The sequence below is a fragment of the Dasypus novemcinctus genome, chromosome 5 (genome assembly GCF_030445035.2).
Source record: "Dasypus novemcinctus isolate mDasNov1 chromosome 5, mDasNov1.1.hap2, whole genome shotgun sequence".
Taxonomy (NCBI): Eukaryota; Metazoa; Chordata; class Mammalia; order Cingulata; family Dasypodidae; genus Dasypus; species Dasypus novemcinctus.
Genome location: NC_080677.1, coordinates 123,408,211 through 123,424,685, shown reverse-complemented (window position 1 = coordinate 123,424,685; position 16,475 = coordinate 123,408,211). Strand labels below are relative to the sequence as shown.

The following is a 16,475-nucleotide window of genomic DNA, read 5'->3' as shown; positions in this document are numbered from 1 at the left end:
CAAATGAGACAATCTAGATGAAATGGACAAATTCCTAGAAATGCTACAGACGCTACAGAAAATACAAGAACTCAACAAACCAAACACAGTTAAAGAGATTGAAACAGCCATTAAAAATCTCCCAACAAAAAAAGTCCAGGACCAGATGACTTCACAGATGAATTCTACCAAGCATTTCAAGAAGAATTAACACTAACCCTGTTATAAACTCTTCTAAAAAAATTGAAGAGGAGGGAAAATTACCAAACACATTTTATGAAGCCAACATTGCCCTAATACCAAAGCAGATAAAGATACCACAAGAAAAGAAAATTACAGACCAATCTCTTTAATGAACATAGATGCAAAAATTCTCAACAAAACACTTGCAAATAGAATCCAAAGACATATCAAAGGAATGATACACCATGACCAAATGGGGTTTATTCCTGGTTTGTAAGTGTGGTTCAATATAAGAAAATCAATTAATGTTAGATACCACATTAACAAATTGAAGGGAAAACACACACACAATAATTTCGAACAACACAGAAAAGGCATTCAACAAAATCCAGCATTGTTTCTTGATAAAAACTCTTCAAAAGATAGGAATAGAAGGAAAGTTCCTCAATATGATAAAGAACGTCTATGAAAAACTCACAGCCAACATCGTACTCAATGGGAAAAGGTTGAAAGCTTTTCCTCCAAGATCAGGAACAAGACAAGGATGCCCACTGTCACCAGTGTTATTCAATATTGTGTTAGAATTTCTAGCTAGAGCAGTTAGACAAGAAAAAATAAAAGACATCCAAATCAGAAAAGAGGAAGTGAAACTCCCACTAGTCACTGATATGATCCTATATTTAGAAAATTCTGAAATGTCTATGACAAAGCTACTTGACCTAATAAACGAATTCAGCAAAGTGGCAGGATGTATCTTGTAAGCGGAGTATGCAAAATTCAGTAATGTTTCTGTACACTAGTATTGAACAATCTGAGGGTGAAATTAGGACACAAATTCCATTTACAATAGCAACAAAAAGACTCAAATATCTAGAAATCAATTTAATCAAAGATGTACAGGACCTATATTCAGAAAACTACAAAACAATGCTAAAAGAAATCAAGTAAAACCTAAACAAATGGATAGACATTCTGTGTTCATGAATTGGAAGATGAAATATTGTGAGGTTGTCAATCCTGCTCAAACTGATTTACAGACTCAATGCAATACAAACCAAAATTCCATCAGCCTACTTTACAGAAGTAGAAAAGGCAATCCAAATTTATTTGGAAGGGAAAAGGCATTCAAAAATCCAAAAGCATCCTAGAAAAGAAGAACAACATGGAAGGACTTTCACTGCCTGACCTTGAAACATACTTGAAAGGTACAGTGGTCAAAACAGCATGGTACTGGCATAAAGAGAGACACATTCATCACTGGAATAGAATTGAGAGTCCAGAAATAAACTATCACCTCTACAGCTAACTAGATTTAACAAACCTACCAAGACCACATTATTGGGACAAAATAGTCTCTTCAACAAATGGTGCTGGGACAACTGGATATCCACAACCAAAAGAATGACAGAGAACCCCAATCTTACTCCCTATAAGAATCAACTCAAAATGGATCAAAGACCTAAATATAAAAGCCTGGACCATAAAACTACTAGAAGAAAATGTAGGGAAACATCTTTAAGATTTTGTGGTAGGTGGTGGTTTCTTGGACCTTACATCCAAAGCATGAGTAACAAAAGAAAAAATAGATAAATGGGACTTCCTCAAAATTAAACACTACTGTACGTCAAAGGTGTGAAAAGGCAGCCAACTCAATGGCAGAAAATATTTGAAGTCACATATCTGATAAGGGTTTAATATCCATAATATAGAAAGAGATGCTACACAGGAAGTGGAGGTGGCCCAACGGATAGGACATCCGCCTACCATATGGGAGGTCCAAGGTTCAAACCCAGAGCCTCCTGACCCATGTGATGAACTGGCCCAAGCACAGTGCTGGTGACACAAGGACTGCTGTGCCACGCAGGTGTGTCCCCCGCATAGGGGAACCCCACATGCAAGGAGTGTGCCCCGTAAGGAGAGCAGCCCAGTGTGGAAAAAAAAAAAAGTGCAGCCTGCCCAGGAATGGTGCCGCACACATGGAGACCTGACACAGCAAGATGATACAACAAAATGTGACACAGATTCTTGGTGCTGCTAACAAGAATACAAGTGAACACAGAAGAACATAGAGTGAATGGACACAGAGAGCAGACAACTGGGGTGGGGAAGGCAGGGAAGAGGAGAGAAATAAATTAAAAAATAAAATAAAGAGATGCTACAACTCAACAGTAAAAAGACAAACTATCTAATTAAAAAATGAGCAAAAGACTTGAATAGACATTTGTCCAAAGAAGAAATACAAATGGTGAAAAAAACATTCAATGTCACTAGTGATTACGGAAATACAAATCAAAACTATAATGAGATATCATTTCACACCTATTAGAATGACCACTATTAAAAAGTTGGAAAACTGCAAGTGTTGGAGAATATGTGGAGAGATAGGAACACTTATTCACTGTTGATGGGAATGTAGACTGGTATAGCCACTGTAGAAGTCTGTTTGGTAGTTCCTAAGGAAGTTAGGTATAGATCTACCGTGTGAACCAGAAATATCACTGCTAGGTATATACTCAGAAGAACTAAAAGCAGCAACACGAACAGATAGCTGCACACAAATATTCATAATGACATTATTCACAATATTTAAAAGATGGAGGGAAACGGACTTGGCCCAGTGGTTAGGGCGTCCGTCTACCACATGGGAGGTCCGTGGTTCAAACCCCGGGCCTCCTTGACTCGTGTGGAGCTGGCCCATGCGCAGTGCTGATGCATGCAAGGAGTGCCCTGCCATGCAGGGGTGTCCCCCGCGTAGGGGAGCCCCATATGCAAAGAGTGCGCCCCGTAAGGAGAGCCGTCCAGAGCGAACGAAAGTGCAGCCTGCCCAGGAATGGCGCCGCCCACACTTCCCGTGCCGCTGACAACAAAAGAAGTGGACAAAAAAACAAGATGCAGCAAATAGACACGGAGAACAGACAACCGGGGTGGGGGGTGGAATTAAATAAATAAATAAATCTTTAAAAAAATAAAATAAAAGATGGAAACAACCCATGTGTCTGTCAACTGATGAATGCATGAACAAATTGAGTATACATACAATGGAATATTATGTAGCTGTAAGAAGAAATGAAGTCGTGAGGCATGTGACAATATGGATGAACCTGGAGGACAGTATATCCAGTGAGGCAAGCCAGACACAAAAGGACCAATACTGGATGATTGTGCTATTATGAACTAAATATATTCTGTAAACTCAGGGAGTTAACAACTAGAATATAGGTCACCAGAAAATAGAATGAGGTTAGAGAATGTAAATCTGAGGGTTACTCTGTGCAGAACTGGTAAAAAAATTTGCTTATTAATTTTTGGAAATGAATAACAAAGGTAAAAGCACTACCATAGAGTTTGTAACTAGCAGTGCTATTATATGGGTATGACAGTGGTTGAGAGGGAAAGTCGAAGGTCACATATATTACTAGAAGGAAAGCAGAAAAAATAGCATGGGACTGTATGACATAGTGAAACCTCATGTGACATATGAATTAATTATATTACGTATATGAGATGCTTTTCTTTGATATTGTACAAATGTATGTTAATGTTACAAGATGTTAATATCAGGCAAAAATATAACCAAAGCATACTATGGACAGAAGTTTATAGTAATATATTAATAATCTTCCAGGAAGAGTAAAAAAAAAATAGAGGAAATATATTAAGGGAAAGAAACTAGACACAAGCTACTACATATTGCTTGATTCCACCTATACAAAATATAAATACAAATAAATTAGATAGTCAGAAACAGAATAGCAGCTATGTATGGTGGGAGAACCATCGAGAGATTGAGAGGGAAAGTGGATGTGGTTCAAGCAACTGGACACTTGCCTACCCCATGGAAGTCCCAGGTTTGGTTCCTGGTGCCTCCTAAGAAGAAGATGAGCACACAACAAACAGACACAGAGAGCAGGCAGTGAATGCAAACAATGGGGGGGGGGGGCCTGGGGACAGGGGATAGGGACAATAAATAAATAAAATTTTAAAAAAAGGAGATTGAGAGGTGATGAGTTTTTGTTTATTATTATTATTGGAATAATGAAAATGCTCTAATAATGACTGAATTGATTAATGCACAACTATTTGTTTATACCAAATACTACTGACTGTACACTTTGGATGGATTTCATTCCTTATTAATATGTATCACTAAAATTGATTTGTTAAACAAGCAAACAAACAAAACTCTGAAACAAAACAAAACAAAAGGTATTTAGCAGGGAGCTGAGGTGTCTCAAGCGATTGAGCACCTCTGTCCCACAAAGAGAAGATGAGCAAACAAAGAGAGCACACAGCAAATGGACAGAGAGCAGACAGAGAGTGCAAACAATGGGGCTGGGGGGTGGGGCTAAATAAATAAAACCCTTTTTTAAAAAAAGGTGCTTAGAAGGTACTTGGGCTTTTGGAAGAAATTAGAACTAATCTAACTTTAACAATTGGATACCTGGATTATGTGAAATCCTAACAATTTTAATGGTTCTAAATGGTCCTATATGATTTTTCTGTATTGTACTAATTCATGTATTCAGACATTAGGGAAGAATTAATATCTAGTAAATTTTATAGCAAGGTAATTTGGGGGAGACAGAAGTTAAAGTCCTTATCCACAAGAAATATCCAATCTAATAACAAAGACAAGACAAAGATATGTACACCATAGAAATAATACAAAGTAGGATTAAGTACCAAAGGTAGGCAGAAAGGATGGTGAAGGAAGGAAAGTGCAGAATCACTGTTAAAACGATTCACCTCCTATATACATAACAGTTTCATCTTTAAGACAGGCATTAAGGAAAGAGTATGGTTTAGCTCGGTATCAAAGGGAACCATGTAAGGGGCCATAAGATTTATTTCTTTAACAGAATTTTTAACTGTCTTCTTGGCATGTGTTATGGCTTCATTTTTTTTTTCTTGAGGATGAACATGGTTTCTAAGGAGCACAGACTGGGCCTCTTCTAGCAGACTGAACAGCCCCCAAAGACAAGCATATACCAGTGCCTCCTCTACTTTTATGTAAATCCTGTTATGGTCACTAGCTCAGGAGTCTGCTTCTTTCCTTCCCACTGACCTTTTGAATCAACCAGTGGTAAAGTCTTGACTGTGGTGGTCTGGAGAAGGGTTTGCAACTCTCCATATGTGCAAGAAGCTGAAACAAACTTCACGTCACGTACCATGATGTCCTCAACAAAGATTGTGAATTTGCTAAGAGGGAGAAAACAGGGTTAGTTAGCCCCACCATATGCCTGTCCCTTTACTTTTCCTTCCATTCCTCCCATCAGACTTGTCATGCATTTGATCACTCACAGTATTTATCAAGTACATGAGAGTACAAAAATAAATGAAAAACAAAACAAAATATGCTACCAAACATTGACCCTAATCTCAATGTCAACCTCAGAACCTCCTATCCCTACCCCATCAAATCTGAACTAATTCCAGCTAGTGCCCCTGACCTGAGTTGGTTCCAACCAAGATCAGGCAAGTAGGGCAGCTTCTTGACCTGAATGATGCTGTCATAGAGGGAGGGCTGCAGGCTTTGAGCCACCATGTTGGCCAAGATAACAGCCACCATCATGGGTAGGATGTGAGCAATCTGACCCGTTAATTCGAAGCAAATCACAGCTGTGGAGACTGTGTGGGACACTGCACCAGTCAGTGCTGCTGCTCCTAGAATGAGACACACGAATATACCATGTAGATTAGTGCTGCCATAGTTGGCATGGGGGAAACACATCAGGATGTGATGGAAATGACATAAGAGTGGGAATATATGACCCTGGTTGGCACCAACACATCTGAGATGACGATTTTTCAAGAGTAGGGCCTAGATTGCTAAACTCTTAGGGAATAATAGTTTTGACCTCATTCTATGATCCCTGTCAAGTCACAGAATCTTTGTGTGTACCAAAATCTTCACTTACAAAATGAAGATAGTGATATCCTAGCCACTGCTCACTTTTGAAAGTTTGGATCACTCTTAATTGAGCATTTTGAAATGCAGTATGGCTTTTTACCTTGAGCTTCAAGTTTTAATGCTTACAATTAATGACTGAATAGTGTGAAAACCCAGGATTTGTTGCTGTGGACTTAGAGAAATGAGACCTACATTAAATCCTGATACCATTATTTTTCAACTGTCTGAATGGAGCTTAATTCCTCTGGAATCCTTTGTTCTCATCTGTAAGGTGAAAGGGTCAATTAAATGATTTCTATGATAATGTGGATCTAAAATTTTATGATTCTAAAACTCTTTGCTGGTAGAATCTGTCTTATTTAATTCTGCTTACACTTTTCCACCAATCAAAATAGTTCCATGTGCATTAACTACACTAAATATGAGGGAGTTATAATTTTGGGAAAAAATGCTGGAGAAGGCAGGCATGATAGAATAAGGAAAAGTAATGAAAGGGAACTATTGGAAGGAATGACACTACTGAATAGTGCATACAATATACTTTGGGACAAAAACTATCATTGGGGACATGTGTATCGGGAAATGTACACCAGGAAGGATGGAGAGGGATACTTAAGAGGGATGACGATGAAGAATAAGAGTAGATGACAGGAAAGGGACTCTTAGAAAGCCACCTTGATGAAGGAGTAGGGTCACCCTATGAGCTAAAAAGCTGACTAATGCTTCAATGTCTAGAGGAGGCATGGCCTTAGATGTCATTGGACATTGATGAAGAAGGGAGGAAGGGATGTAGCATAATAAATCTGGAGATTATATTGATCATTGTGCTAGGCATGGCCCTTAGTTTGACAGGACAATAAATTTAATAAAAAAGGATTATCATAGACTCTCAAAATGTTAGAGCTGTAAGATATCTAGGAAATTATTTTAGAAAAAGGCAACTAAGGCCCAAAAAGGTAGCTAACTTGGTCCATGGTCATCCAGGTGACAAGTGGCAGAGCTACATCTAAAGTCCACGTTTCTTAGCATTTAGTCCTGTGCTCTTAAATCCTATCAGTATTAGCATATCTGCAGGTTTGGAGTGTCTAAGCCAGTCACTGGCATTGCTGTTTCCATAAGTCTTAGGAAAGAAAGAAAAAAACCATTAGCAAACATCTGGGCACAATCCTAGGTGTTTTATCCTTATTGTCTTATTTATTTCCCCAAATCTCTTAGTTTGCCTGAGGAAACTAAGTTCAAAGAAGTTAAAAAATAGCTAATGAGAGTCAGAATCAAGGGTTGCTTATTTGAATAAAAGTCAAATTAAACAGTATTAAATTAAAACCAGAGTTAAGTAGCCTGGAATAAAGATGTCAGGGGAGAGTCTGAGTGTGAGAGTTGGGGTACTCAATGTTTAGTTATAGAAAGATGGTACTGTGTCTCACCAATTACTGCATAGCCTCCAGGTAGGATTTTGTAGATGATGCCATCAAATAAGATACCATCAGGGAAAAGCATGGCCATGATCTCTCCTACCAGCCTTCCAAATGCAGCTCCTGGAGAAAAGATGGAAAAAGGGAAGATGTTGAGACACCTAATCTCCTTATCCTCTAGATTTTCAGACCTAAACCAATTCTTTCTTTTTACCATAAGACCAAATATAAACCCCCAATATTTCAGGTCTTTCCTTATTCTTCTAGTACCCTAAATTCCAGCTATCTGTAAGAGCAAAGGCTTCCCATCAGAACTTACCTAGCACAAACACAGGCATGAAACCTCCGCAGGGTATGGGCATAGTGGTGGCTATGATGGACATCCAGAACTAGGGCAAAAAGAGGCATCAGAATACCCTCTCCTCTTCCCACAACACACATACTCAATTTCCTTTCCACTAGTCTCCCTCCCTCTTAATGAGTCACAGAAATCCTGGAAGAGCTAATTGAAGCCTTCAACCTTCTTGAAGTCTTTTTGTCTGTCACCCTTCTTTCAGAATAAAAAACCATGAAGCTCTCTAAGAGCACAGCAAAGAAAACATTATCAAAAAGTTCTCCCAGAAAGCTAACTATATTTACCTTTAGGCAATCCAGAACAGGAAGTAGAGCCCCAGAAGACACATGTTTCACTGCCCAGAAAGATCCTAGCCCATATACCAACTTAACCCAGAAAATTCACTTCAGCAGAACAGCCTGAAACTCTTGATGCTGGAGGATACATATTCTCGGTCAGTGTTACATTTCTGAAAAGGAACCCCAGCTTTAAGTGATAGATACCTTAAAGATTTTGTGACTTACTGTGGGACTAATATAGACTTTATATAGTCATTTACAAACCTTGATGTGAAGTTTGTCCTGCCTGACCCATTCCCTTTGACATTAAGCTACCTTAAACAAAGGATCAGAAAATCAGGTCTGTCCTAGCCATACTGGAAGCGCAAAGTAAAAAAGCCAGACAAGTCAATCAATGTAACAGAAAAGATCTCTAATGTCAACTTTATCAGGTATTATTTCAATAGAAATTGGGACTATTTTAGCAAAAGAGATAGGCACATTCTATGGCAAAGAATGCAAAAGAATCGAGGAGTTATATAAAAAGGAATTGTGGTTGAACTTTTGAAAGATCTGTAAAAAGAATAAAATTATGAGACATATATAAATTAAACAGAGTTTTATATATCACTTTCAAAATAAATAAGCAAATCTTAGAAAAGGGTCTCAAACTACATACAAGATAGTAGCAGCTAAAAGTCAGGGAAAAATGCCAGGATCAAAGTATTTACAATCTAAAAACTGCAACAATTGCATTGTAACCTAATAAGAAATAAATTTCTTAATTTTATGAACTTTAGAAAGAATTTCCCAGAGCCAGGGCTGACCTCAAGAGGCAGTCACTAAGATACTGAGATGGTTCATCCCAGAAGCCCAGATATCAGACAAAACATATGTATGTCTTCATGTTTGAATAGGACTTTTAAAAACAAGCTCAGAACTACAAGGTTAAGTGTACAGATGAAAAGAATATAAACTGAGAATTCCTTGAGGACACAGAGGGCACCTTGCTATCTCTGCCTTTTCTCTGTACCAGCACAACACTCAATAAAGGCAAGTAGGATTTGGGTAGGTTAGTAAGTGTGGTCAGTTGAATTATGTACCCCAACTAATAGGTTCTTAATCTTAATCCTCATATCTGTGGGACTGAATCCACTTTAAATATGAGTTTTCAAGATATTTTCAGTTAAGGCATGGCCTGCTGATTAAGGGTGAGTCTTAATCCATATTATTGGAGGACTTATAAAGAGAATCCAGAAATCACAGAAGCCAGAAAGGAGAAGACATCACCATGTGCTGGCACAGAAATACAAGTCAAGGAACCATAATGATTGCCAGCAGCCAGCACCAGGACACTACAGATGCTGGGAGAAAGCAACCCTTGCTGATATCTTACTTTTGTGACCTCTTCCAGCCGCAAAACCAGTTTGTTGTATTTGTGATAGCAGCACAGGCAAACTAAGACAGTAGATGGATAGGGAGGGAGGTACGTAAGTAGTAGATAGATAGGTAGGTAAGTAATTAGGTAAGATGGAAGGAAGGAAAGAAAGAAGGTAGATTAGTCAAATGCTATTCATGCAAAGCAGAAAAACTTCTCAAAGCTAATATTGCTAAAACACCTAATGATAATGCTTACCCTAAGAAGTTGTTTAAAATGAAGGTGCATGACTGTGCAGCCTACTAAATCAGGTATCTGGAGATGGGGTTCATGACACTTGCAGTTTAACAAGCTTCTTAAATGATTCTGATATTTAACAGTTTGAGACTCTTTGAACTTTTTTATACTATCTCTTTGGAATAAGTACATGAAAGCCGTAAGAGGTTTTGCAGACTCAAGTTAATCTGAAATCTAGAGTAATAGAGATAATAAGTGACTGATAGGTTTGATTTCAGAGGATAAAGTTGAGATTATCTTCCAAGATATGTGTAAAAACAGTACCAAGATAAGAGAGCATGGAACTTTTCAACTTCTATAGTGCCAAGAATGATTCATGAGATTAGCAAACTTTTAGAGCTATTGGCATATCAAAGAAAAGATTCAAAAGCAGTGTAAGTGATGTGGAATACAAATAATTCCCAAGGTTTTAAATACCAGTACTAGAGAACTAAATTTCAGTGATAACACATTAAGATATATAAAGACAAAACATACAAAGAAGCAGGAATTGATGGCTCTGGATAAGATGAAGACATTAGAAACCATCAAAGATGAGAATCAGATCTTGGATATTCCACACAGACTTTGAAAATAAATGGTCTTAACAATGCTCAAAGAACTAAAGGAAAATATAGACAAAGAACTAAAGGAAATCAGGAAAATAATAAATAAGTACAGAGAGAATATCAATAGAGAGATGGAAATTATGAAAAAGAACCAAACAGAACTGAAGAACACAATAAGAGAAATTAAAAATTCCTTAGAGGGGTTCAATAGCAAATTGGAGCGGGCACAAGAAAGAATCAATAACTTGAAGATAAGACAATTGGAATCATCTAGTCTGAGGAATAGAAAGAGGAATGAAGAAAAGTGAACAGACATATATATATATTCTTTTTTATGTAATGCCTTTATTTTTTTTTCCTTTTCTTCCCCTCCCCCTTCCCCGCCCTGCTGTAGTTTGCTGTTGGTGTCCATTTGCTTTGTAATCTTCTGTATCTATTTCTCTTTTTGTCTTCTCTTCTCATCTTTCTCCTCTAGGATTCACCAGGATTCAATCCTGGGGACCTCTGATGTAGAGAGAGGTTCCCTGTCAATTGTGCCATCTCAGTTCCTGGTCTCTGCTGTGTTTCACCTTGACTCTCTCTTTTGTCTCTCTTCCGTTGCATCATCATCTTGCTGCATAACTCACTTGCATGGGCACTGGCTCACAGCATGGGTGCTCAGCTTGGTGCACAGGCACTGGCTCACCATGCGGGCACTCAGCTTGCTGCGCAGGCACTCAGCTTGCCATGCGGACACTGGCTCACTGCACAGGCACTGGCTCACCACATGGGCATGGGCTCACTGCACAGGCATGCTCTCTCTTCTTCTTTTTCACCAGGAGGCCCCAGGGATTGAACCCAGATCCTCCCATATGGTAAGTGGAGGCCTTATCACTTGAGCCATATCTGCTTCCCAGACCCCTATATTTTTCATGTAACATTTATGTAATCTAAAGCTCTTTAAAAAAATAAAAAATAAAAAATAAAAAAGTGAACAGTCTGAGGAACCTTAGACGCCATCATATGTACCAATGCAGACATGGTAGGAGTCCCAGAAGGAGAAGAAAGAAAGGGGCCAAGAGAACATTCAAATAAATAATGGCTGAAAACTTCCCAAATTTAGTGAAAGGCATGGACATATACATCAACAAAGATGATCAACAAACTTCAAACAGGATAAACCCATATAGACCAACACAACTTTTAATCTTAAAGTCGAATGTCAAAGATAAAGAGAGAATTCTGAAAGCCAGAAGAGAGAAGCAACATGTCATATACAAGGGAGCCTCAATAAGTTTAAATGCCAATTTCTCATCAGAAACCATGAAGGCATAAAGGCAGTGGGAAGACATATTTAAAGTGCTGAAAGTAAAAAACTGACAACCAAGAATTTTATATCTGAAAGAAAACTTCCTTTCAAAAATAAGGGTGGGGGAAGTGGACTTGGCCCAGTGGTCTACCACATGGGAGGTCCACGGTTCAAACCCCAGGCCTCCTTAACCTGTGTGGAGCTGGCCTGTGTGCAGTGCTGATGCATGCACGGAGTGCCATGCCATGCAGAAGTGTCCCCCGCGTAGGGGAGCCCAAGGTGCAAGGAGTGCGCCCTGTAGGGAGAGCTGCCCAGCACGAAATAAAGTGCAGCCTGCCCAAGAATGGTGCCACAAAAAACTAAAAAGGATATTTTTAAATAACTTTTCAACTATAAGGATAAATTTAGCTAAAGATCAACTATCAAGCATTAGTACTTGATACATAGTAGGTACTCAATAATATTTGTTGAATTAATGAATAAATAAACCCACTATAGGTATTGCAATATAAATACAAACTAGTGACTCATATACTGGGAAAATGTAGATACGTAAAAAATAAGTTAATAGCAAGGTATTCAAGAACTTGAAAGTTCAGTGTGGACAGATTTTTAAATGACAGTCCTTATATATAGAGGAAAATGCTGGATTATTTAGGCAAGATATACTATTAGTAAAAAGGTAGTTAGCAAAAAAAGGGGGTGGGAATCAGGAATTGTAATAGAAGTCACAATCAGGGGTGGAAATAAAAATATCCTTGTAAAAAGCAGAAATTGAAAAGTCTATAAATACATGATCCTTGATGGAGGGATATGAAAAAGACCTGATATAAAAGAGATAGCTTTTGTTTCTAAACTGAAGCTAGGAGAGAATGATTTGAAGATGGCAAAACCCTTATAGCCTCACTAAATAGAGAATAATAATATTTGTAAAACTTATTTATAGTCACTAATAAGATTTATTTAAATATTTTAATCTCTTTTGTAATTGTGGAATACAGATTACCTACAAGAATGGGGAAAAACAGATGTGTAGGTGTGCAAGTCACAGGGTACTTAATTGTGTGGAGGGAGTTGTTAATTTATCTGAGGTTTTTATACAGTTATCTATATGCTAAATTCTTGTCCTTGTTTACTTGGCTGCAGTAATGCATTAATAATTTAACAAACAGAACCATTAGAAGGGTTATAATAATTATGTCAAACACCATTAAGTTGACATGAATGGAGCAATTATCCCAGATACTGGTTTGTTCCTATTGACAAATGACTTAATTATGCCATGGTTTCCAAAATAGCTCTTTTTAGGTTGGATGAAGACCAGATGAAGTTATACCCCTTCCTTCCCTCTGCAAACCATGGGTTCCTAGGTTGGAAACTGGTAGAGGTTTACGGGGTCAGCTGTGTAGGGAGCTTTACCTTCATGATAAAGAAGAGTAAGATGATGATGACAACGTTGACTTGGGGGTGGATCCACACAGATGACTGGCCCAGGCTTTCAGGGTCACCCACATGTTTTACCCATGTATTGTTGTCAAACAGAGTACTAATGGCTTCACGAGGCATCAGCTATGAGAGAAAGAGGCAAATGGGGGAAGGTTCTCCAGATATATACCATACTTCCTGTTTTCAGATAACTGCTCCTTCAGTCTCATTATTCAAGAGTCCCTTTGCCCTTTACTCTTGGGCAAAACCATATATGCTCAGCAACCTGAGGATATCTGTACTGTTTCCTCTTTTCCATGTGGCCCAAGTCCTGGCTTAGTAACTGAACCATGTACTCACTGACCTTGCTGCTCTCAGACACGCTTGTAACTGACCTCTCCAGCCATGAACTGGCCCATTCCTGGTGGAAAGGTGAATGACGCAATGACAAAGGTAACAATTCCAGGATACAGAAGGCGGCTGAGAAAGAAACGGAGTTAACTAATTTAGCAAAGTCACACTGAACATCACACTGAACCTCCTCCCTTTTGTTAAAAGGGATGGCAAAAGTAGTCAAATGTCGTCTCATGTCTTTAAATAAAGAACATTCTCTTCACCAAAAAAATAATTTTTAAAGGAGAAGCCATACTACCCTTCATCCCCCACCCAGCATCAGGCCTCCTAATATTATATATATATATAAATATACATATATAGGAGATACCAGAGATTGAACCCGGAACCTCGTACATGCGAAGCAGGTGCTCCACCCTGAGCTCCACCCACTCCCAAGCCTAATATTTTTATGTAAGCAATCTAGAGACATTAATGCCTTCCACAAAGAAAAATGGAGGAACTCTGGGAGAAGGCAGGCTAAATGGGCAGGGCAAGAAAAAGGCAGTGACTCACTGTTTAGCAAGGAACTGGCTGAGGGCCTTGTGCTTTCGGATACCAAGCATGACCTGGCGATGCAGATATACAAATACAGCTCCCAGGAATCCACAGCAAATCCTGAGGGTATAAGTTACAGAGTTGGAACCTGGTTACAGAAATGAAAAGTTTATCTCTCTGACCTGGCCATTGTGGGAAAACAAAAGCCAGACATCCACCTTCCCTTCCTACCCACCTTCCCCTATTAATTTATACTTTATCTATGCCCACCCCACCTTCTTCCCAGTTTGGATCTCTTCCAATCCAAAGCTTCACCCCTCTCCCTGCTCACCACTCCCAGAGGAGGGGCCCCCACTGACCCAATGACAGCAAAGGCTGGGAGTTCCTGCAGGTCAAAGGGGAAATCCATGCGGAAATTGGTTCTGAACAGAGCAGTGATGGTGACTATATGCCAAGGATTGTGGTGGGAACATCACAGAAACCCAAAAAAGGGAGACATAGACGTAATCAGTTTTAAGGATTAATTCCTTGCTTCCTAATTCCTTCAATCACAATTTCTCCTTTTTCATTCAATGTCCTTATTCTATGCACTACTGCTACTCACCTACCAAACCCTTGTTTTATGTACATCCCACCCTACCCCGACTCCAGTCTCCATTTTTTGGGCCTTGGGTCAACTTCTCAAATAATGTCCACCTATTCCCTTTCTGAACTACCCCTGCAGAGCTTCCCTCCACGCTCAGTTACCAACATCCTTATTTCACAACATCTACCCCAGTCCTTCCCCTTGCCTCCGCCCTCCCCTCCATCCCCAACTCCGTTACCAGCATCCTTGTTCCATACTGCTAGCACACGGAAAACAAAGGCACTGAATGTGGCTGCAAAGAATCCCCGCCAGTAGTTCCGAACAGCAAAATAGGTAGAGGTGACCTCGATGCTAAATAGTACTCCTACAGGGGCATGGAATTAACAGTCAGGTCCACAAAAGTGAAAAGTTCTCTCCTATACTTCCCACCCTGGAGCCTGAAGAATATTTGCTGGAACATGAATCTGGGAGAAAACAGTGGTGAAAAGTAATGATCTCTTAGAATCCCATGCTCTAGACCAGCTACTTGGTCATGCTAGGATATTTCACAGGCCAGGGATATGGTTTAAATCCCAAACATGAGGATCAGGTGGCAAAGCCCTATCCATCCCTTAGCAAGTCGGGAGAGGAGGGTGTTGGGTGGGAATTACAACTATAATATATCTGCAGGGATTTAAAGATAGTTGAAAAAGTTCTGCAGAAAAGTTGAGAGAGAGAGCTTCGAAAGAAGGTTCTCACCAGTTGCCAAGCAGAGCTCAGAAGTTACCAGGACTCTCCTTAGCATCCTCCTCCAATCATTCCTACCTCCCCTCATATACCAAATATCCTGGGGCAATTTCCTTGGAAGAAAGAAGAAAAATGAATAGGAGGAGGCTTTTTAAGAGCCTATGAAAGCTCAATATGGCAAGAAAAGAAAACAAAGTATTCATTTTAAAAAGAAATAGTAAAAACCTACCTAAAAAGATCAAAGCTTGTCAATGTGGGAGGAGTGGGGGGTGTGGGGAGTGGGGTATATGGGAACCTCTAATATTTTTTAATGTAACATTTTTGTCATTTATGTATCTTAAACAAAAAAAGACAATAATAATAAAAAAAGACCACAGCAGAGTAATGACGGTGTGGAGGTTAAACACAATCATGCTTAAGAAAGATGGGTAAAGTGAAAGGAAAGCCAATTAGTAGTCCTACACTATACTGTTTCTTAGTGTAGATGCTGAAGCAGAAAACAGGGAGGTCGATGTAGAGTAAAATAGCGAGAGTTCGTAAAGTATGGAAAGGTAAAGATGGTATAAAAAGCAATTTTCAATAGATGCAAAGGAGCATTCTTTAAATATTTTAAGAACGAAGGGGGTGTACTTTGATTAGGTGCAAAGTAAAAAACAAAAAATTGACAACAAAATTACCTAAAAACCTGGCTCTGCCTCATTTTATCAATAACAAGGAAAAGGGACTGAAGAAATGCAACATGTAATTAGAGAAATAGAAAAGAGGCCTGTTCTCAAGGAAAAAATCAGGAGCTAGACAAGGGTTGTTTCCAGCATTTTCCTTTCTCCACATGGTGAATAGTTGCTGGCCTGCCTAACACCCCTACCTGCCTCCCTCCTCAGTAGCATCTCATGCCCTAGCCATCTTCTTCCCACCTGCTCTATATTCAAAGTCACATACTTGACTCCCACAGGACTTCCGCCCTCTCTTCAATAAGTGATAACACTACTTATATTATTATTTCTTACAGTATATCGTTCATGCCAAGGGGATGGTGGCCTAATAGCTACTCTCTCACAGAGTAGCTATTGCATTTTGGCAGAGGGTTCCTAATGGTCAGTCAAATGTCATTTTCTCTGGGAAGCCATCCTGGTCCTCTTCAGGTAGATAACAGTCGGTCCCTCATGCATGCTCTCTCAGAATTTTGGACTATTGGAGCACTTATAACTCTCGGAACTAATTATTTGCTTATATTTCTGA

The 16,475-nt window shown here is 39.1% G+C and overlaps 1 protein-coding gene across 1 annotated transcript in view; it reads right to left on the bottom strand.

The window, feature by feature from the left end:
- The window catches only part of CLCN1 (chloride voltage-gated channel 1), a 38,102-nt gene that overhangs the window by 9,687 nt on the left and 11,940 nt on the right, over positions 1-16,475 (bottom strand). Inside the window, exons 8-16 of the mRNA XM_004474133.3 lie at positions 14,749-14,874; positions 14,284-14,368; positions 13,943-14,044; positions 13,429-13,513; positions 13,028-13,177; positions 7,805-7,874; positions 7,498-7,608; positions 5,613-5,826; positions 5,228-5,361 (exon numbers count right to left, since the gene is read on the bottom strand). Of these exons, the coding sequence (XP_004474190.1) occupies positions 5,228-5,361; positions 5,613-5,826; positions 7,498-7,608; positions 7,805-7,874; positions 13,028-13,177; positions 13,429-13,513; positions 13,943-14,044; positions 14,284-14,368; positions 14,749-14,874 (1,077 nt within the window). The remainder of the gene's footprint in view (positions 1-5,227; positions 5,362-5,612; positions 5,827-7,497; positions 7,609-7,804; positions 7,875-13,027; positions 13,178-13,428; positions 13,514-13,942; positions 14,045-14,283; positions 14,369-14,748; positions 14,875-16,475) is intronic.